The 24154-nt window shown below is 35.2% G+C and overlaps 2 protein-coding genes and 2 pseudogenes across 3 annotated transcripts; 1 reads left to right on the forward strand and 3 right to left on the reverse strand.

The window, feature by feature from the left end:
- Positions 1–1233: 1233 nt before the first annotated feature.
- LOC147292676 (uncharacterized) lies at positions 1234–3600 on the reverse strand. The gene has a single exon (XM_086234031.1). It carries the CDS (start codon positions 3100–3102, stop codon positions 1234–1236), a length of 1869 nt encoding a protein of 622 aa, XP_086090157.1. The 5' UTR covers positions 3103–3600.
- A 1270-nt stretch (positions 3601–4870) lies between these two features.
- LOC147292677 (uncharacterized) lies at positions 4871–10161 on the forward strand (annotated as a pseudogene). Its single transcript, XR_015120422.1, has 5 exons — positions 4871–5005; positions 6012–6044; positions 7844–8168; positions 8520–8641; positions 9746–10161. The product of XR_015120422.1 is annotated as an uncharacterized LOC147292677 (transcript).
- Positions 10162–12372: 2211 nt separating this feature from the next.
- On the reverse strand, positions 12373–15296 carry LOC147292678 (putative aldo-keto reductase 2; annotated as a pseudogene).
- Positions 15297–20180: 4884 nt separating this feature from the next.
- On the reverse strand, positions 20181–23734 carry LOC147292679 (putative aldo-keto reductase 2). Its single transcript, XM_086234581.1, has 5 exons — positions 23427–23734; positions 23092–23292; positions 21717–21889; positions 21536–21638; positions 20181–20807 (listed from the first exon to the last, which is right to left on the reverse strand). Exons 1-5 carry the CDS (start codon positions 23637–23639, stop codon positions 20469–20471), a joined length of 1029 nt encoding a protein of 342 aa, XP_086090707.1. The 5' UTR covers positions 23640–23734; the 3' UTR covers positions 20181–20468.
- Positions 23735–24154: the final 420 nt, after the last annotated feature.

Raw genomic sequence — 24154 nt, forward strand, 5'->3', positions numbered from 1 at the left:
ATTACTCATTAATGAGCAGCGTGCTAAAAGGAAAATGACGCAGGATTCTCGTTGTTCTCTTTGTGGGAATGGTCTTGAATCTCAATTTCATGTGTTGGTTGATTGAACTGCAGCTAAGAAGGTCTGAGAGTCTCTTCATCAGCCTGTTCATTTAGAGCTTTCTAAGTTTAGTAGCTTTAATATATGGCTGGAAGCTAATATGCGTTTATCTTCTCCTAGTCATTTGAATTTTTCTTGGTATCTTTTATTCTTTATGGCTGCTTGGTTCCTTTGAAAATGGCGTTGTAACTTTATTTTCGATCAAAGCTTTAGATTTCCTCTTAACCTTGTGGCTTGCATTGTGAACTATGCCTTTGACTAGTATAAAACCAACATTGTTGCTAGTAGTAAACCTTCCTGTGTTCACGTTTTTTTGGCTTAGCAGCCTCCTCCTACTGGATTCTATAAACTTAATGTGGATGGTTCTAAAGTTGGGAGTGAGAACCTTTTAAGTTCTGGAGGTTTGATTAGAGATTGGAACGAGGATTGAGTTGCTGGCTTCATGTCCAACATTGGTACATTTTGCATGTTGAACTTTGGGTGTTGCATCAAGGTCTTAATTTTGCTTGGAGTCTTGGTCTTCGTAGTCTACATGTTGAAGTTGACTCAGAAGCCGTTGTACTTATGTTGAATGGCTCTGTGAGTTCTAATCATCCTTTTTGTCTTCTGGTCCGGGACTGCAAGAAGTTGCTTAATGCCAATTGGAGTTGTGGTTTATCTCATATTCATAGGGAAAAGAATATGGCTACTGACTGTCTTGCTCAGTTGGGCTATCAGCAAGAGTTGGGTCTTGTGGAGCTTTCTAGGCCTCCTTTGTGTTTGGTTTCTATCCTTAGAGCTGATCATGCTGGGTTGGCTAGGCCTAGATTAGTAGTTGCTTAGTTAGTTTTTTTTTCTTTTGGGCTTTGGCCCCTATTGTATCGAAAAAAAATGAAGTTATGTTGGGTAATATTATTAGTTATGGGTACATATTTTTATTTCACAAAGTTATACATTTTATATAATTAAAATATACATGAATATATTAAGAATGTAAAATTGTTAAGGTATAGCTATAGCCAGTGGCGGATCCAGAAACATTCTGCTATGGGGGCAAGATTAAGAAGCTCAAGAATATTTATCTTCGGTAGGAAAAAACTCTTCAATATTAATGAACAAAAACTTCATTCATAGAAAATAGCACAATATTACAAATCATAATTGTCCACGACGTGTTTTCATACTTTGAAAACGCAACATTATAGCCTCATTATCAATACTATCAAATACATCTTTTTCAATGTACACAATCAAACTATCATTCATCCAATGATCTCCCATTCTGTTACGAAGTGGATTCTTCACAATCTTCATAGCTGAGAATGCTCTCTCCACTGAAGCAGTCGCAACTGGTAAAATCAAAGCCAATGTCAAAAGCAAGTACACTAATGAGTATGATTTATCTCTCCCTGTCTCCACCATTTTTTTTGCTAGATTACCAATTCCTTTCACTTGAGAAAAGTCACCACTCATTCGCATGTCAGTAATATAAGTCTCAAGTTGATCTTCAAGTGCCAAGAGCTCTTTGTCAGAAAAATCATTCGGATACAATTGAGCAAGACGAAGTAGCTTTTGCTTGTCAAAAGCAGAGAAATAATCATCCGGACTCAAACATGCCAAACAAATAAGCAACTCTGTGCTTACCTCATTGAAACGATTATTTAATTCTTGAAGTTGCATATCAATGATAGTGTAAAGGAGCTCGAAACGATAATGGTGAAGGTTGGTAATTTCTTGCATTCCACGTCGTGATCTTCCTTGAGGAACAAATGCATCATCCATATTGGGAACATAAATATCATTCTTCACACAAAAAGAAGAAACTTTATCAAGCAAAGTATCCCATTCATGATCCCTCATTACTTGCAATTGTTGCTTGCATACATTGACTAAGATCATAGCATGCACAATATCTTGATCTTTCTTTTGTAATGCTTGTGACAAATCATTTGTGATTCCCAATATAGTTTTCATCACAAATAGACAAAAAACAAAATTGAAAGAGTGCATAGACTCCATCAAAAGATTTGCCTCACCTTTTTGATCAACACTTAATCCATCCTCAACAATATCTTCAAGCACACTAGTTATAGATGAGAACATAGAAATCATACTTAGCAAAGTACCATAATGTGAACCCCAACGTGTATCACCGGGACGTTTGACACTAGTTTCTTGATTTAGACCTTGCCCCGTTAGAATCTCATCATTTTGAATACCTTCCATAACTTCAAGTCGTTGTTTCTCTCTAAGTGAATCACGACGCTTGCATGAAGCCCCAACAACATTAGCCACTCTACTCACCAAGACAAAGAAAGTGGCAATTTGAATATGATTCTTTGCCACGGCTACAAGAGCTAGTTGAAGTTGATGTGCAAAACAATGAACATAAAAGGCACATGGATTTTCATTCAAGATAAGAGTTTTAAGACCATTAAACTCACCTTGCATATTACTAGCTCCGTCATATCCTTGTCCTCGCAGCTTGGATATACTCAATCCATGTCTAGAGAATAATAGATCAACAGCCTCTTTTAATGAAAGTGCAGTTGTACTAGTAACATGTTGAATGCCCATAAACCTTTCAATTACTTGGCCTTTTTTGTCCACATATCGAAACACAACTGCCATTTGCTCCTTTATTGACACATCACGCGATTCATCAACCATAAGAGAAAATAATGCATCTCCAATATCACTAATAATAGCATTAATGACTTCAGTTGCAGCTGCATTTACAATATCTTTCTGAATATCATGTGCGGTTAATTGTAGATTCCTAGGAGCATTCTCCAACACAACCGCCTTAATACTCTCATTATGATCAGCAAGAAATTGCAAGAGCTCAAGAAAATTTCCCCTATTTTTTGAAGTTCTTGTTTCATCATGGCCACGGAAAGAAAGACCTTGTCGCAATAAAAATCGAATGCAATCAAGTGTTGCAGTCATTTGCTTGCGATAGTCAGTACGAGATTTAGATGAGTGCTTGATGATAACTGATTCAATATGTTGTCTCTGATTCATTAGAGCTTGACAATCCAGAAAAGCAATATTATGATCGCTACCCGGGCCTCCAACATGAACTTGCAGTCTATCTTTTTTCTTCCAATTAGAGAAACCTTCACCAGTAAAGGCATCCGCACCCACTTGTTCAAAATTTGATTTAAAGAGATATCAACAAAGACAAAATGCAGCATCTTTAGTTATACTATACTCCAACCAAGTAGGAAACTCATTAAACCAAAGAGGGCTAAAACGTCTTGCGTACCCTCCAAACATTGATTGTGGAAATGTATGATTTCTAGGTTGACACGGACCCTTTTGTAGATAAGCTCTTCGAACTTGATCTTGAATATTAGGATCATAATTCGACATTGGAGGTCGAAGTCCAGGGTCTGCAGGAAGGTTCGCCAAAATTGCATCTAGCTCACTTTGTTTTGAACTTTCAACATCAATACTATCATTTGGTGTCGAAGAAGATGACGAACTCTCACCAAATTTTCTTTTAAAATACCTCTCCATGACTGTTTCTGTTTGAAATTTAAATTAACAATTAATCAATTAACCCAATTAACCCAAATACCCAATTAACAATTAATAATTAACCCAATTAATCCAAATACTCAATTAACAATTAACAATTAACCAATTAACCTAATTAACCCAAATACCCAATTAAAAATTAACCAATTAACCCAATTAACCCAATTAACCCAAATACCCAATTAACAATTAATAATTAGAAATTAACCAATTAACTCAATTAACCCAATTAATCCAAATACCCAATTAACAATTAACAAACTAAACAATTAAACAAATTAACCCAAATACCCAATAACAAAACTAACCCAAATACTAAAATACCCGATTAACAATTAACATAAATCTAAGTAAAATAACTAACCAATCTAACCCAGGCAGGGGCAAATCTACTGAACCCAGGGGCGTCGCGACTCGGCGAGGGAGCAGGTTGAGCAAGTGAGCTGCAGGGGCGTCGCGTCGTGTCACGAGGGAGAAGTAGCCGAGCAGCTGAGCAGAGGCGCAGAGCAGGGCCAGGCTGGCCAGCAGGCGTCGACGCGGGTAGAGGAGCAGGGGCGTCGCGTCGCGAGGGAGAAGTAGCCGAGCAGCTGAGCAGAGCAAGGCCAACAGGCGTCGGCGCGGCGCGGGTAGAGGAGCAGGGGCGAGTGGGCGACAGTGCGAGGTTTCAGAATTCAGACTTTCAGTTTCTGAATTTTCTATCGTTGTGTGGCTAGCTGGTACTCACTACTCAGACTTTGGTTTATTTAACTTGCCAAAACGACGTCGTTTTGGCAAGTTTAGAATTTAAAAAACAACATACGCATCTCACGTGACCTTCATCTTCCTCACCAGTCACCACTCACCAGTCTGTTCTTCATTTCTCTCTTAGCCATTTTCACAAACACTTGCTGGCTTGCTGCTCTTGCCCCTCTGCCTGCCACTGCTGCCAGTAAGTTCATGGGGTCAAAAATTTCTCTCAAGCCCAGCAATTCTGGGTTCATGGGGTCAATTGACCCCATTGACCCCATTGTAGATCCGCCCCTGGCTATAGCATTGGAGTACAACCCATATTGGGCTAATGCTAGAGCTTAAAATCTTGTTGCTTTAGTTTTAGCCCAATAGCATTGGGGATACTCTAATGGGCTAAGGGAAGGCATATGCATAGTGGGCTGGAGGTGAAACATGCATAATGGGCTGGGCTGGAGTTCCGAAACTCAGAACTTCAAAAGCCTCTCTCTCCGGCTGCCTTCTTCTTCCATTCCTTCTCGCATGCTTGGGTTCTCAGTCCCTCTCTCTAATTCCCAGTGGCTTTTAGTTTGTTTTCAAGTTGCATTTAGGGTTTAGGGTTTTCATTACCTCGGCCTCTCTCTCGCTCGCCTCTGGGATCCCTCTCTCTCAATCTCTGGTGATTTTCATAAAATTTTTTTTCTTTCAATATTGTTTTTTTCAATTTCTGGTGATTCCTTGTCTACATTTTTGTTGTTTGGTTTGATTTTATTTTCTGTTTTATTGTTTTCTGTTTAATTTGGTTCTCTGTCTTGATGATGATGCTGGTGGCTGTTTTCTTGTTTCTTTGCTGCATTTTTTTTGCTGTTTTAATTTTTCTTGTTGATATAGTTTGTTCCATATAAAGTATAGATCTTGTTATGTCTTTCTTTCCTATTAAAATTTAGTGATATTAGGTTCCAGGCTGAAAAGTGAAAAAGTAAACAAAGGAAATTCTCTGTATGTGCAACTTGCAATGAAAGTAGCAGGATAAAACTCCATTAATGGAACCAAACCAGAGATGGATGTGTAAATTTCTGGTTGCCAACTTGCGATATCAGCATGTTCTGATAAGCTTTAGTCCAAATCAGCAGATATTAACTAATGAAAGGAAACTAGATTTGATATTCATATTCCTCCCTCTATCTGTTGTGTGTATTCCAGTTGTTCAACTAGCAATGGCATACATATATGAATCCAGAAAAGTGGAATTTCTATCATTGATACTCAGAATGAATCTGTGTCACTCACTGTGTGTGTAACTTGCAGTATTCGACTCACAGATTCAATTTTGAAACAGAATATCATGTGGTGGCATTGTGGCCTTCATTATGGATGTTGACTCTTGTGAGAAAACACCCTGTAACACTGATCTTCAGGAATCCCAAAGGCCCATGTAAAGTGGCTTATAGTTGAAATATAGCTAGCTCATTACAATAACAAATAGAATTTTAATTTGAATACTGCATATGGCAGCAGATTATAAAAGCTTTGCTCTATGACATACATATATATTTCATTGCAATTAATCTTTACCACATCGCCACATTGTGCAAGATTTGAAAAGCTTTTGTCCATTTCTCTTGGTTACTGCACTTGTTTCGGGGTCTAAGAGTTAATCTTTTTTATGTTGTTCTTGTTTGCAGGTTGTCATAATTTGAAACTTTTTTTCTTGAGAGGTTTGATCTTCTTTAATTCTTGAATGTAAATTGGATATTTAAGTGGCTTAGGAGTAAACTTTGTTCCTATATGCTTATATGTAAACCATTTTGATTATCCTTTGTTATATTTGTATTGTCTATCTCTTTAACCATGTGTATGCAAATGATAGAAGAATATTAAATATATTTGATTAGTTGTGCAATATTTTTAAAACTCAGTATATTACTATATTGATATTAAAAAAAAATACAGAGAGTGACATAACATATTACTATAATAATATTAACAAAATAAATTTGCAATAAAAAATAAAAAAATAAAATTAGAGTAGATTACATCTTAATGCTATAGTATGACTAAATAGTTATGAATTATATTATACTAAAAATAGGAATGTAAACGTAAATTCAAACATTCCTTCTAATATATAATTAGTAAGTAGTATATTGATTTTATCCTTAACAAAAAAAAACTTAGAGTTAATAAATTACTACAGTATCATTCAGAAAATAATTAAATGTACTTGATTGAATAAATATATTAATATATACGCTAATTTATACTTAATAAAATAAACTTAGAGTACATAAAAAGTTTATTTTTATACAAAAAAATTGATAAAATATTTGTCTAAATAAAACATAATAATAATTTACTAAAAATAAGTTATGTTTTATATTAAGTACAGAAAAATCAATTGTACTTATTCTGATTAACTGTTTAATTTTCCCTTTTTTAATGAAGTTACTTGCTTTTTATTTTTTTTTTATCTGATAGTAAATATATGAATTTTTTATGTCAAATTTTAGCTACAAATTTTTTTTATGAATACTAGTAAAGTATTCCTAATAATCATCCTTGAATCCACTTCAAGGTGTGTGCTATACTATGTGTAGTTTAATTATCATATTTTTACTCTGTTGAAGTTAATTTTAATTAAATTCAACATCCGTTTGAGAGTCTACTGGATGCGCGTGCTGATGCACTGTGGGTCTAACATTGAGTCTTGAATTGTACAGTTCAAATAGTTTGGGATTCCATAGTTTTGTGTGGTAGTTAGTGGCTCATGCGATGTGGTAGCGTCTTTTAACGTTCTGCGGATGCATATTAGATATTGTTTCAATTATTTATGTCATGTACTTGGAGAACTATAAGGAGATGTTACATGCGTTGGCCTTGGCCCTTATTGGCGACATAAGGAGAGAACAGATAATGAGTTGGTCGATGATGTGTCAAAATTATGTGCTAACAAGAATTTCCATGACCATGGACAGTGGATACTCAATCCGGGTGTCAAAACGCATAGTAGAGTTACAAATGCCCCCAACATTTGACATTTTTCATTTTTTGGACTGAAAAACCATGCATTTTTCAATAGTGAGATTGTATGAACACCCTAAATTCTACCGAGGACACCCTAGAAAAATTTTAAAGAAAAACTTACGCTTTGGAAAAATTATCTAAATGTCTTAAATAACAAAATATTTCTAAAGAACTCGAGAAATAAATTATTTCAAAATATGTCTGAAAATAGATTGGAGGTTAATTTAATATTGTTTTTAATATAGGTTTTGTGTTATAGTGCGGGATTTCCGTTTGGTTCAAATGGTATATGTGCTTTAACTAGGAATTCTTGATTTGCACCGCTGGAATGGAATCTAACAAATTTGAGTTGTATGACTAAAATCATACTTGGTTTTTTACTTATGGGTATTTGTCTGATGACAATGGCTCTCTAATTTGATTTTGTGATCAACTTTTTGTTGTTTTCTGTTCGTTTTTTCTTGACCTTACCATCATGATAATTTGATTTCAGATTGAGACTGTTAAAACATACACAGCATAGCTTAATTAACACTTAAAGTCGAAATCAATTTTTCTGCGATTAAAAGAGATGGGATTTGGAGCCCTAAGGTCAATTGTGCGACCCCTATCCTGTACCCTAATGTCCCACGCCTCTACTTGCTCCGTGAAGTCGTTTGCTCCCAGTTTTCAACCTGAGCTCCGCTTCATTTCTGGTGGCCAAGCTCCATGGTTTTTACCGATTTCAAACCATATTCACAGCTTGACGGACACTCGTTTTCCAAAACGATGACCAGAAGACAAGCCTCGTCGAAAAAGGGCCAGTGTAAAACCTCCAGGTTGGTTCATTATATTACACCAAACCCTCCTAATTTTAGGTGTACACTTATTAATTAATTAACCTCTTGGATATGATTGGAAATTTAATACTATTGCTTAACCTCTTGGATATTAATCCATTTAATACTATTGGAAATTTAATACTATTACTTAACCTCTTGGATATTAATCAATTTAATACTATTGGAAATTTAATACTACTACTTAACCTCTTGGATATTAATCAATTTATCGAGTGCTGCCAATGCTTGGTTTGTTGATGTCCATTTGTGAGATTAGGGTTTTGGGGAAATTATTTCGTTAGAGATTTGGCTTGAATATACAATGATTTTATTATTATTTGTGTGCAGGACCATATGCTTGTGTTCAGTATGTTCCTGGTGAACCAATAGTACTCAATAGACCCAATGAAGGAAGTGTGAAGAGAAGGAATGAGAAGAAACGCATGAGGCAGAGGCGTGCATTTATATTGGTTCGTATTTCATGGACTTCTTCGCGCATATCTTTAATATGTTTTTGGCTTTTGTTGTCTATTATGGTTTTGGAAATATGAATGTTTTATCAAATTATAAATGGAAGCACATCGTTCATGAAGATAACTTGGAAAGAGGCGTGCATGTATATTGGTTCGTATTTCATGGACTTCTTCACGCATATCTTTAATATGTTTTAGGCTTTTGTTGTCTATTATGGTTTTGGAAATATGAATGTTTTATCAAATTATAAATGGAAGCACATCGTTCATGAAGATAACTTGGAACTTGTTCTTGCTTTATGGTTTGCTGAACTAGTATTTGTCTTACTCCTTCATTTAGCTGTTATAGCTTAACAAGGAGAGGACCTCATTTAGGTTCAAAATAATGATTCAAACACTCCCTCATGTTTTTTTTTTTTCTTGCTTGAATATGGAGTACTGATTTACTCACAGTTAAATGGTTTTTGATAGGGTAGATGGATGAGGAAGCTTTGATACAGTAGAATGAACTGTGCAATATAATGCTATAGAAATCATTAACTAAGCATAGTTATATTTTCGACGATGTAGCTTGAAAAAGAAATGCTTGCAAGTATTCCTAATACAAAAATGATTTAGCTTGAAAGCATAAAATTATTTTAAGTTTTTTGCTCCCTGCATTTTGGATGATACAGTTCTCTAAATGGAGTAGCATAAAATTTCTTTCAGTGACAATTGCATTGATAAGGAAGTTAGTTACTGATTATAGGATGCTGTGCCAAAGATAAAGGATTATGCTTCCCATCTGCCTTAAAAAATCTTACATCCTTTGCCCTTTCTGTTGGGAGCTAGAGAAACCTTTGCAACTGGAGTGGAGACACTTTGGCCTTGGCCTTGGGACGATCCTTAGGTTGGGATGCAATTCTAATTCCTCCCACTTGCATAAAATACAAGATATATAAAAAGAAAACATAAATATCATCTTTCTATATGTTAGTCAACTTAACTTGTAGGGCCAGAAGATAATGTATTGATCTTCAATGTTTATTGAGCCCCTTTGTAGATGACGTTTTTTATTTTTATTTTTTCGTTTTATATGGACTCTGTTATGAGTTTGTGCAGGCAGAAAAAAAGAAAAGGAAAGCTCAGTTGCAGGAGGCTAAAAGGAAGAAGAATATTAAGAGAATTGGGAATAAGATGGCTGCTGTGGCAAGGGAAAGAGCATGGGCTCAAAGCCTTGTTGAGCTACAGCAGATGGAGGAAAAGAAGATGAAATCTATGGCCTAGTATATCATTGTGGCGGAACCACACCTGCAAATGGAAATGCTGCTGTTAGGTTCTCTCTGTTACCATTGAACATTCAACCTAGTTTTTTTAAGCTCGTTTATTCAGTTTTATCTGTCAATGGGTGGACCCCTGCATAATCTAATGATATTTTGCTTTCTCCAATTATACCAAAATTTTTATTTTGTAGTCTTGTAGACTGGATTTTAATTCTAGCTTGAGGATATCTTCAAAATTTTAGTGTGTTTGCCAGATATCATATTGCTATGAACACATATCCAAGTTGATGTTGATCCCATAAATGAAATTTTGGTATAAACAATGGCTGAAAGCCTGGAAATCATAAACTAGCATCGGTAGTGTCAAAGGTGTTAAAAGAAAATGAAGCATTATAAAATTATTGTGGTAGAAACAGCCATCTCGAAAGTACCCATTAAGTAAGGGCTAAGCACACAGCTAGAAAACAAACCATTAGCTGAACCAGTACCCATCAACAGTTAGTGAACGCATACAAAAGACATTTGATAATCCAAGAGAAGAAACATAGAACCTAACATTAATATTGTATACCTTTTAGACAAGCTCCTCAAAGCATTGCTTTACATTCCCTTGAGTGTTGCACTACATTCAAGGAAAAGGCATCCATATTCCCTTGCAAAGTCCATCCTCTTTGTCTTACTGACAACCCTTTTACTTTCCTAGAAAACAAGATAACTTAAAACATGGATGATGTTTGATGACATATGCAAGAAGAAAGCTTGTATTTAGTTTAGGCATAATGACCAGCTTAAAAATTAGGTTTATTTTGTTTTGTTTTCATTTGTCAAAATTACAACTTGGGAATTCATTATTTATATAGCTAAACTTATAATAACTTAAGGTTGTAATTGTCATATTGCCTATATAAATTAAATAGGTCTCATTGTAATAGGTTTGGAACTTTGGGCTTACTGATTAAATATTCAAATAGTGAAGTTAATCCTAATTTGTAATTTTCCTCCATCCTAAAGTAACTGAATAAGCAGATCAATGTTTGATGTTTATACACTGGATCAGTACCAAATACCCCTAAGACCCTTGGTAAATGAAAGAAATAACAACACAATGTCCTAGAGACATTCCTTACCAATTTTGTTTCCAACAAGCATATATCTTGATGCAATCTTGACTTGTGGAGTACAGGTCAATTTCTTTAGCCCATATATCAGATAAATTTGTAACCGTTTCTTGTCACATTACATCATACACTGTACATTGATTCTTAAAACACAGCTGATGCATGTTGATTCTCTATTGTTCATTGTGATTTTAATGCATACTAAATTTTCATATTGAGGTGTGAGCACAGCTTTTTTACTAAAATGTTTTTCAGGTGAATATATAAATTTGGTTAAGCTAGGACGAGGGAGCTTGTCAAGGCTTAGCATACTTTAGTTTTTTATTAGATGTTCCTAATTGTTAAATTTGGGGTGTTTTGCTAGGGGTTTTAGAATGGGATTTCCATGGTGACAATTATGTTTAAAATTTAAATGGATGAAATTTCCATAATTAATGAAAATTGTTGTGAACATACATGGATAGCATATGCATACATTCTTTAGTGGGAATCAAGTCTCGGGCATTCTTCGTGCTTGGAATTGCCCAACTTGTAGACTTGGTTTTGGTTTCTAGCTTGCAGGGTTAAGAAAAGCGTAAAGGCATTGCCCAACAATATTGTGTATATGTTCTTCTAAACGGCTAGTGATTTTCAGGTCTTGCTCATTGTGGATCGAGTGTTCTTTTCTTTTTTCTTTTCTCTCAATTTTTTGGGCTGATATTAAAATAGAGGGTTTTTTGGATCCTATCATTTATTATCTTTTGATTGTATTATCATATTACTTAACTTCCACAGAATAATATCAAGGGCATCCCAAAGGGTGGAGGTCATGGTGCAGTGATGGTGGCTGGGTCGTGTGTAATTGTGGTCACTGGTCAGAGCATTATGTTGACTACAATTGCCATGCTAACCACACTCCGTGCCATTCTTGTACCATGTAGTGGGTCTCCAAATCTCACTGAAAGAGCAATTTGGTTTGCAGCAATGTTGGTTTGGTTTGGTTTGGTCTGATGATGCTCTCTGGCTGGTTGGAGCCCGGTTTCAAAGACGATAGACCAGTTCAGTGTGCAGTTTTGGGCAATAGACAATCTGATCGGACTGTACTTTAGATTTTGGGGTGCAAATAACATTTCCCTCTATTTATATTCCCCATTTATCACTATTAGACATTAGACACCATGGCTACTTAAAGTTATATACACTGTTTTAAATTAGAAAAACAGCACCTAATTTTGATTTCTTGGCAGGTAATGTCATTTTATTGTATATCTCTCAACAATTTACAAGTCAAAAGTTTGAAGCAAAGGCCAAATCATGTCCTAAACTAAGTAAAAGAAATTAAAATTTTCTTTCACTTTGCCCCAGAGGATTTCTTACTTTTGGATACTGGATCATACAACATGATGAAATTTGCATACAAAGTGTTTAGCATCACAAACTCAGACATTACATACACCACGTGACATGAACTACTTATTCTTGGAAGTTGGAACAGTGAGGAAATTCACTGAGTTCATGAACAAGGAGGCATTACAAAAAACATGACAAAAGGCACATACTTATGTGGCTTTCCATGAAGACAATGGCGGAGTTTCAGAGTCCTTCCAAGTATTGGAGTCACTCTGATATCTGCCACCCTTAACAGCATCCGCCGAAGCAATAGATTCAAGCTCCGCCATTCTTCTGGTGTCAATTTCACAGACAGAGCTCCAATATTCTGGTTAAAATTCTCAATCTTGGTGGTTCCAGGTATGGGACACACGTCGTTTCCTTGGTGATGAACCCAGGCCAGTGCTAGCAGAGACGGGGTGCACCCCTTCCTTGCTGCAAGTTCACTAACCTGCTCGAATAGTGTTTTATTATGCTCTAGGTTTTTGACGAAATTAGGACCTAAAGAAAAGAATCCTCTTCCTAGAGGACTGTATGCAACAACACCAATGCCAAGTTCCCTGAGAAATTCAAGCAAACAACTAAACAAAATTAGAATGAACTATAATTTTTCTCCTCAGAGTGAGGAATTGTCAGGTGGTGTTGCGGAACATAGAATTATTTGTTTCTCCTCACCGACAAGTAGGAATTATTTCTTCCTCCACATCCCTTGACCACAAAGACCACTCCAACTGCACAGCTGTTATAGGATGAACAGCATGTGCTCTTCTTATTGTGGAAGCTGAGGCCTCAGATAGACCAATGTACTTTATCTTACCCTCTTCAACTAGTTTCTTGAGTTCTCCCACCTTGTAAAAAATATAATAAAGGAGTTTAAGCTAGGATGGTAAGCATGCTAAAAATAAGCGAATCATGATGCATGCCTGTAACCAAAAAAAATAAAAAAATTAACAGTGGTTAGAAAAGAGATTGCTTCAAGCCTACAAAATGCACTCAAATAGAGTAGGTTGATAGAACCTAGTGGTTAATTAATCATGTTTAACATATGGTGCTTTACACAAGATTCAGAATTTAAAGACCTGAACTGTAGTGGTTATCCCACCTAGAGGCCCATTCAGGTCGCACGTTCGCACATAATGTCAAGCGTTCGGTGACCATTGTCTAGCACTTACCAGTGTAAAATATTTCTACATCGAGCGCTCAAATCTAGTTTGTCGGCTTTATATTACCCAAAATTCCAAAGATCAATCCTAATATAAAAACCCCCACAAAGACCATTCTACACCCTAGGAGCGTATGGAGTGAACCTGTACCATATACCCTTTAAAACGGGCGGAAGAAGTAATGCCGAGTGTTGCAAGAAACGATCGCCTATTTTAAAGAAATTGCACCGAGCTCTTGGTGGTGCTACCGAGAGCTCGGTAACAAGTGCTAATGTGCACACGTTCGCACTTGAACGGATTTATATATATACATACATACATAATGCAACATAATACGGTGCTAACCATCCTTTTAGACCCACTACATAATGTGATCCCATAATCTGAACCGTTATTTTTAAATTTCACTTAAAGATCATTATTGCAAAAGATCAACTAAATCAGAATCCGTTTAATCAACTGTTAATTAATAAGCTAATTGTGCTCAAATAAATAAACAAAAAAAAAAACATGTCCGCCCTAGAGAAGATATATATATATATATATATATATATATGAGTAATGATTACTCGCTCACCATAGAGCGGGGAATTTCCCGTTCACCTAACCATTAGTTTACCACAGAGCGGAGAATTCAATGATCGGGATCGTCCATTTTTTAGGTCCATCCTTAAGGGTTGTCCCTGTAAAAAATCAGCCAAATTGATAATTGTTTAGTCCTCCAAACTTTGCAGACAAATACAGTTCGTCAGATAAGGTTGAACTGATGTTGACAGTAATACATTGGCTAAACAGTTTCCGATTTGGCTGATTTTTTGTAAGGGTGATCTTTGAATGATGCTCTAAAATATGGACGGTTCCGATCATTGAAATTCGTTACTGGGTGGTTAGGTGAGAGGGGAATTTCCCACTCTATGGTGAGCGAGTGATTATTTTTGTATATATATATATATATATATATACTTATTCATTTCAATATTGGTCCCCAATCAAATGTCATTCTTAGACACACGCACATGTTTTGTTTTCTGAATTCATTCGAAGCAGTTGAATTATATAAACTGATAACGAACTATTGATTTAGTGATATTTCTATCCATAATACTAAAGAAACTATACGTTTGAGTTAATTACATTTACACTCTCTGAGGTTTATCGTCTTTTCACATCCACCCCCTGAGATTTCAACAATTACACATACACCCTCTGAAGTTTTAAAACTGTTGCATATAACCCCCTATAGTGAGACGAAAAATGATGAGAAATTATGCAAAAAGACATGCTAAGGAGTGAAATGGCCTAATAAGATTACTCAAGATGTAAAGTCTAACTTCAAAATAAATATTTTCTTTTTTGTTTATTTATTTTTTTCTCTTGTAAGAGGTTATATGTAATAGTTTTGAAACCTCAGAGGGTGTAAGTGTAATTAACTCCTATAAGTTTATATCCCTCTCCCTCAAATTTAAAAAATCCATTGAATTATATAAACAAAATTGCAATGAAAACTTGGGATTGTAATTAAAGGGAAAGAAAAAGGAGAACAAATGAATTTAATTAATTATTTAATATGTACCGTGAGTTCAATGGGCACGCGGGTGTCAATCCGATGCTGATAGTAGAGATGAAGAGAATGAAGAGCAAGGCGTTTTAAGCTACCGTCGCAAGCAGCTCTCACATATGCAGGGTCCCCTCGCACCTCCCTCTTATTCTCCGCAAAGCTGATGCCAAATTTGGTCCCCATTTTACTTTATTCAATTTAAAAATCAAAACGTACAAACCAAAAAGTGTTGGTGGTAACCAACTAGTCATTGGTCTAATAATTATATTTTCTCTACAATGTTGGAAATGTCAAAAGTTCGAGTCTTCTCTCTCTCTCTCTCAAATCTCAAAATAAATAAAAGTGTTAGATATTGGTGCCCATTAATTCAAAAAAATTTGTGTGCGTTGTTGCAATACCTCCCGAAGGAAAATAAATTTGTGTATGATTGTAAAATCACTTAGCGATGTGACAAATCCACCAAATTATAATACATATATAATTTTAAGGGTACCTATTGTTTTTGGTTTAGAGAAGAAAAATACTTATTGCCCCAACTATTTTTTCTCAACGTTTTTTTCTCAACTTACATGACATCAATTTATTTTATAAGGTTTATCTTTTTCTTTCTTATTTTTTTCTTTTTAGATTCCAATATATGAATGTTATGTAAGTTTAGAAAATAATATTTTTCATGAAAGAATAATAATTATATATACACATATGATAATTCAAATGGATTGTTCACACTGCCACATAATGTTACAGTTACCTAAAAATTTCTACTTGGAATATGCATGCATGGTGGTGTAACAGTTCCACACATAGGTGACGTTTTTTTAATAGGTTTTACACTTTGTGACCCCAATATGGTAATATCCTCACATTCACCCACAGCCAAGGAATAAAATTTTGAGTTTCGAGGAAATTTCGATGGAAATTTCGACGGAAATTTCGAAGATTTTTAAATTTCGACAGAAATTAGATGGAAATGACGGAAATTGTTATCAAAATACGAAAATTTTGAATGAAACTTTTCTATATGTTTATTTAACATATTATCTACTAAATTGATAAAAAATATTGAAGAAATCAAATTATATAATAGGTTTCATGTGATATAAGGTGAATATAATGCGCGTTGAAATAAATACTGTTAAATAAAGTTAGTATAATGAATAAACAAAATTAGTATATTATTTATACTCTATAATTTAATTATACACTAAAATCTAAACTCTAATACTTTATATATTCATTATACCCTAATACTCTTTATACTCTATAATCTATACATTAAACCCTATATACTCTATATTTTTTAGGATATTAGGTTTTAAGCCCTTTAGGATACTTTTAATTATTTTTTTATATAGAAATGTATTAAAGTTTAAGATTTAAAATAACTAAAAGAAATCTCAAATTTTTTTTCTTCTTTCCAATTGCCCAAAGGACCCAAACCCTCCCTCATTTTTTTTTTCTTCCTTTACTTTTTTTCCCCGTGTCTCTCTCTTCAGTCTTTTTTTTTATTTTTTTATCTTTCCTTCCTTTTTTCCCATGTCTTTTACTTAGCCAAGCTTTGTCTTCACTAAGTGTAATAACCCAAATTTTGGCTTATGATAATTTTGTTACTTAAATTTTTCAAATTTGTTTTAAGGTTTGTTTAAAGGAATTAGAAATTTCTTTAAATTTATTTTAACTAACTTAGATATTTGGTTGTGGTTCTAGAGCTTAGTTGTGTGGAAATGAATTTTAGAAAATGAAAATTCAAGAATTTGACTATTATTATTTTTTTCAGAATTAAATTATAAGAGTAGGATTTTTCATAATTTTTTTGAAAGCAATTTGACTATTTTAAGGTTATAGGAAATTAGTACTCATCAATACGAGTTCGTAAAATTTTTCGGTGAATTATTTGGAGTCTCGAGCTATTTTTGGTGAATTTCCGAAGTTGGAGAAAATAGAAAATATGAAAATTTCGAAAATTTCGATAAATTTCGATAAATTTCGGTAAATTTCGATAAATTTCGGCGAAATTTTCCCGAAAAATTATCAAACATGTGTTTCGATTTCGACACCCCAAAAAAACGAAATTTTCGGCGAAATTTCACCGAAAATTTCGAAATTTAATTCCTTGCTCACAGCAACCCAGTCCCTTTGTGATTTGTCTGGCTATGCCCTTTTTTCCTTTGCTTCTTTCTAGTTTTATTTGTCATCTTCATTATTATGAAATTAAAATACAGTTATCTTTGGTGGTTCCTTCAATCAAGTTCATCACAAGCCAGCTCCAAACAGTAGATATTAATTGGAAGTACTTTAAAGAAGTGGTCAAAGTACGTTGCTTTTACTCTATTATTTGCTGTTGTTTATTTAGTCTTGTTCTTGGACTTTGGTATAGATCTTTCCATTATAACTACCTATTATTTTGATATGAAGATATAATGCAGGCACATTGTGGAACTCGAACCATGCAAATTCTTGGTATTAATTCTTTGTTGGTTTGAGTTTGTTAAATTTTTAATTCTATTAATCGTGACTCGTGAGAAGTTAATTGGGAGTGGTAGGTAAAATGGCTCTTTTGCGCGCTTTTACCCACTTTTTTTGTTTTTTGTTTGGCTAATTACAGATGGATTCATTTCGTATCACACATCATCGTAGAAGTAACGCTCACCACCACTTTTTTGTAGTGAGCAAAAATCAACTCAATTATAGATACCGCCTATAAATCGACTGAATCTAGGCATTCCTCACATTTTTTGATATGAGATCTTTCTCTCAACATGTCCTGCATGTGTGATATCATCCAAGCTTAATACATGCACAATTCAAATTGGGTGACGTGGGAACACGTGTGACCGTTTTGATATAATTCATGGATAACCTACTCTGATACTATGAAGGAATCTAGGCATCTATCACAAAATCAATTAGGAATGAAAAAAGTAGTCCAAACTTTATAAGTCATTATGCAAGATCTCAAATTTTCGATGTAAAATGTTTCTCTTAACATAAACCATATTATTTTTCTCGTCTCTGTTTTTTTTTTTTGTCTTCTCATCTCTCATTTATTCTCTTATTTTTTTATTTTCTTCTTCTTTTTGTTAACCCAAGGCCTATATTTACAGGTGGGGTCAATTGAAGTCTGGGTTGCTGTTTGTTTGGGTCTGCATATTACACAATTCTAAAAATTTAATAGACCTCTAATAGAAATAATATAGATAGACTTTTTCTTGATAATAATTTTAATATTTTATTTATAAAAAAAGTAGTATAGTTAGAAATAAGTGGCCGTATTTTATTCTTAAATCATAGTATAAGCATATAACTAAAAGGAGCCTCTTTATAATTTTCACACAGTACCCCCAAATCTTAGGGGCCTGCATATGTTTGACACTTTACTTCTCAGGCTAAAATTTATAACACTTTATCCTCAAATCTAAATGCCATTAAACACTTTATGTATCCCAAAACCGTTAAAAATTTCATTTCTCTATTAGTTATGCACACGTGGCGCCCCGTTTGAACTACGTGGCCTTCTGCTTGAGGCTACTTTCATCTTATCTCTTTCAGCTTCAATTGATGATCAATACGAAAATATGCACGACAGAAGGCCACATGTGCAAAACTAATAGAGAAATTGATTTTTAATTAATAGTTTTGGGGTAAAGTGTTTCACATAATTGAGTTTGAGAGGGTAAAGTGTCAAAAATTTTAGTCCATGCTGTAAAGTGTTCAATAGAGTATAATTTGAGGATGATATCTATAATTAACCTTTTTTTTTTTTTTTTTTTTTTTTCTTCTAGCCAAGTGTCTTTTAAAAGCAATAAAAACTAGACCTTATGAAATGGCCAAATTTCCCCTTTAGTCCCTATAGTTTGGACAAACTTTCACTTTTATCTATGTATTTTCAATTGTTCTGATTTTAATCATGTATTTTACAAACCATTGCAATTTAAGGATTATCATATCCATCAATTAAGTCGTCAATCCAAGTTCAAGGTTCTTAAACGTATCTAATTAAAAAACTTAATCTAGTTAGTAACAAACTAGCTTAATGTAATTAACTTAACCAAGTTCAAGGGTCTTAAGGTATCTCACCGATGTGTCTTAACTTCAGGAAGGGTCAAAAATATCAGTAGAGTCTCCCTACAAATTCTCGATTGTTATGTTCTGGGTGCAAAATCCTTATTTGGCACCCAATGAAACAACCCAATCAAATACTAAACTGAGAACTAAAAGGAAGCTTGTTCCAAGAAAATTTTTGAACTTAGAGACTCCCAACAATTGGTTTTTCTCAAGGGTAGAATTGAAAAATCACCAAAATATGGTATATATTCACAATTCTAGAGAGAGATGGATGTTCTCAACTCTCCAAACCTCAGCTGTGAAATTGTGAGAAAAATGGGAGGGGTGGCCTAAATAGGAGAAGGGGTGGAGAATGGATGGTGGAGTATTCTCTTGAAAATGGATGGTTAGGATTTTTTTTTGGGCAATCAAGGGTTGAGATTTCTCCAAAAAAATGTAATCCTCCAAAGGCTAAATTTGAACTAGGTCGTGTGCTACCCATTGGGTCTGCACGCAAATCTTTTGTGATTGTAAACGGATTGATCCGTGGATAAATGAGTAAAGAGAACTGGGTAGAGAGGCAAGTCAAGACGAGAGAAAACGGGCCGAGCGGATGACCCGTTTCGAGGACACGCAGATCCTGGGTCCAGTCCGCGGGTCACATGACACCAAAACAACGTCGTTTTGGCTTGGGTACGTCCACATCAACGTTTGCGCGGGCGCTTCGTTAGTGACTCCAGCCAATCGCGTCTCACCACATGGCCTTTGTCAATCCTATATTCTAAAAATCCCCCAAACTTAAATAATTCATCAAAAATACATCCCAACTTCGAAACTTGAAAATCTTAGGGACTTGTATGATTAAGTACTATTTATCCAAGTCCCCAAAACAATATTTTGATTCCCATATCTAAGTCCCTCTATAACCTGTATTCGTCTTCATCATTTGTCACTATTGACAATAGACACCACCACGCCTAGTTAAACTTATATTGATTTCTTGGCAGGTAATGTCATATTTTATTGTAATCTCGTAACAATTTACAAGTCAAAACATTTGAAGCTAAGGCCAAATCATGTCCTAAACTAAGTACAAGAAATTAAATTTCTTTAGCTTTGCCCCAGAGGGTTTCTTACTTTTGGATACTCGATCATACAACGTGATGAAATTTGCATACATAGTGTTTAGTGTCAGAAACTCAGACATTACATATACCACTTGCCATGAACTACTTATTCTTGGAACACAGAGGAAATTCACAGAGTTCATGAACATGCAGGCAATACTAAAACATGACAAAAGGCACATACTTATGTGGCTTTCCATGAAGACAGTGGCGGAGTTTCAGAGTCCTTCCAAGTATTGGAGTCACTCTGATATCTGTCACCCTTAACAGCATCCACTGAAGCAATAGATTCAAGCTCAGCCAAGTCTTCTGGTGTCAATTTCAGAGAAAGAGCTCCAATATTCTGATTAAAATTCTCAATCTTAGTGGTTCCAGGTATGGGACACACGTCGTTTCCTTGGTGATGAACCCAGGCCAGTGCTAGCTGAGACGGGGTGCACCCCTTCCTTGTTGCAAACTCACTAACCCGCTCGAATAGTGTTTTATTATGCTCTAGGTTTTCAGCTTGGAACCTGGGTAGATACTGCAGCAATGAACTAAACATTTAAGCATCAAGACTAAAATTGCTTAATCACAATGACATGATAAAGAGGCAGCACAATCCAAAGGCAGTGACAAGCATATCTAACATAATTTTAGAACACTAGAATAAAGATTGCTCGCATGTTCTGCAGCAACAATCCCTTCTTTTCATAGCAATACAAGATTGTAGTGAATTAGTAAAACTAGTTTCATAATGATTATGATCATAGAATACCATGATCTTTTTTTTTTTTTTTTTCCTCAAGTAAGCATTACAGTATACTATCAATTACCAAATAATTAATCAACCTGGGGTGACCACAGAACTATAGTTAAACGGCGAAGCTGATGGGTAAACTTGCTTGCAATTTGTTTCTTCAAATTATAATGAAGTGTGGGAGGTGAATTTCAAAACAAACATTAGAAAACCAAAAGAAATCTATATGGCCTACTTGGATATTACAATTACAAAATTAAAGTTTGTGTACTAGCCATGTTTACGACGGAATGCAGACTACCTAGCAAACTCAATACGAGGGTACTACAAGAGATTACTAAGCTTTGCGAGGTCAAATACTAACTTGAGGACTTGCTAGGAGATGGAAGTTCAGGACAAACAGAATACTAGCAAGATGATGCTACAACTTTTTTTTTTTTTTCTTTCTTAGTCTAATGTGCATGACTTTTGTACTTTAAAATGGTCAATATTTCTGTGACATATCAACAAACCTTTCGGAAATCATCCTTGGCCAGATTTTCGACACACTTAGCGCCTGACGAAAAGAATCCTCTTCCTAGAGGACTGTATGCAACAATACCAATGCCAAGTTCCCTGAAATATTTAGGAAAAGATGATTAGAATGAATTTCTACTAACTATAAACAAATTAGTTAGTTCCATTGAGTCTCACCGACAAGTAGGAATAATTTCTTCCTCCACATCTCTTGACCACAAGGACCACTCCAACTGCACAGCTGTTATAGGATGAACAGCATGTGCTCTTCTTATTGTGGAAGCCGAGGCCTCAGATAGACCAATGTTCTTTATCTTACCCTCTTGAACTAGTTTCTTGAGTTCCCCCACCTTGTAAGAGACATAATAAAGGAGTTTAAGGAATGATAAAAATGCTCAAAATAAGTGAATCATGATGCATGTCAATAACAAAAAGAAAAACAATGGTAAGAAAAGAGATATGGGTACAAGCCTGCAAGATCATTATACTGCACATTATATAATTTCACTAATTTGGACATATTATGCACTTGAATGAAGAAGGATGATAGAAGTTAGAATCTAGTGGTAAGTCATGTTTAACAAATGGTGGTTTACAAATCAATGCATACACTCGATTCAAGATTTGGAATTTAAAAAGACCTGGACTGTAGTGATTATCTGAACTCAAGGATGCAATCGCATTAATCACCATACTCCTATTGATAGCCATCATATGTCACAATTACAAATTTCTTCTTTTATGTAATGCAAAATTCATAGACATATGATCTTGAAGATAATACAAAAACATCGTGTGTGTGTGTGTGTGTGTGTCTCTCTCTCTCTCTCTCTCTCTCTCTCTCTCTCTCTCTCTCTATGGACTAACCATATGCAAAAACATCAAATGCATTATCTGGAGATTGAACAATAATTAGGTACACCTAGGACGCAACCTGAACAATTAAGACCTTTTTTCTAGGGGGAGGGAGGGGGTAGAGGAGTTTGTAATCAATGTGGATGAAATAAGGAAGAAATAAAAATGCTTTTTTTTTTTTTAATTCATTAAGAATATTTTACACAAATCAACATCAAAAAAGGTTATGAAAAATTGAAGAAGAATCCAAACTTTTCTTTTATGTCAACAAAGGTTGGAACTCTGGTTTGGGTGTGGGTAAATGCTCTCAACAACTGGCTGAGGAACTTGAACATTTATATCTACTCATCAGTGACAACTTTAACCTTTTCACACTTGAACAATTCAATGGAAAGAAAAAATGGGGCAAAACAAAGGATCTCTGGTCCTAACTTCGATTTGTGATCAAGCCATGACTTCCACAAGGTAGGACTCATATGAGAGGAAAAGGAAACTGAGGAATTGAAAAAAGAAATGTGAATTAAATTAATAGCCTTGACTCGAATAGGCCTTCAGATGCACAATTCAAACATGTCTTGTTTTCTCAATTCAATGAAAACAACTGAATTATATAAACCAAATTGTAATGAAAACTTGTGATTGTAATTAAAGGGAAAATTCAAAAGAGGGAACAAATTAATTGATTAATTAATATTACCGTGACTTCAATGGGCACACGGGTGTCAACCCGATGCTGATAGTAGAGATCAACAGAATTAACACCAAGACGCTTCAAGCTACTCTCACAAGCAGTTCTCACATATGCAGGGTCTCCTCTCACCTCCCTCTTGTTGTCTGCAAAGCTGACCCCAAATTTGGTGGCCAATTCAACCTTCTCTCGCACCCCTCCCCCCAGAGCCTGCTCCATCGATCAAATTCAAATTCAACATCAACCCATTTCAATTCACATCAAACCCAATTCACCCATTCATCCAATTCAACAATCGCACATTTACAAACCCAAAACTCATACAATAAAAAATATAGTAGTACCTTGCCGAGAAGTATTTCGTTGGTGAAGGGACCGTAGATGTCAGAGGTATCGAGGAAGGTGACGCCGGAGTCTATGGCGTGGTGGATGAGACTGATCATGTCGGAGTCGGGCTTCGGTGGGCCGTAGGAGGAGGACATGCCCATGCAGCCCAGCCCTTGAGCCGAGACCTCAAGGCCTTGTGAACCCAGCTTGATCCTTCGTACTGTTGCCATGTGAGCTTAGTAGGAGTAGGAGTAGGAGTAGGAGCAGCAGCAGCAGAAACAAGACTAGCAAAGTGAGACACTACTGATAAAGCTCCACTCTTTATATAGATATATATAGCTTTATCTGACCAGTGCCACTCATCAATGGCAGTTTGGTCAATCATGAGATGATGGGATTGGTGGGATTGGTAGGTGAAGGGAGTCAAAAGGCACTAGAAAGAATCTACAAATATCGAACGGCTAGCTGGCGTAAGGGCATACGTTACAGTGACATTGATTAACTTTGACCAAATTGAAGCTTATTTGGAATTCCAATTAGAGCTGTTACATTGATTAACTTTGACCAAATTGAAGCATTTTTGGAATTCCAATCAGAGGTGTTAATCGGACCAAGCCATATAGTTAAGATCTAAGCCCAACATGACTCATGGCCCACGGGTCATTTGTGCATGTGTTGTGCCTTAAACGAGCTGACCTACAAATTTTTTTTTTAAATAATAAAATTAAAAATAAATAATTATAAA

The sequence above is a fragment of the Dryas octopetala genome, chromosome 2, assembly GCF_963921425.1.
Source record: "Dryas octopetala chromosome 2, drDryOcto1.1, whole genome shotgun sequence".
NCBI lineage: Eukaryota > Viridiplantae > Streptophyta > Magnoliopsida > Rosales > Rosaceae > Dryas > Dryas octopetala.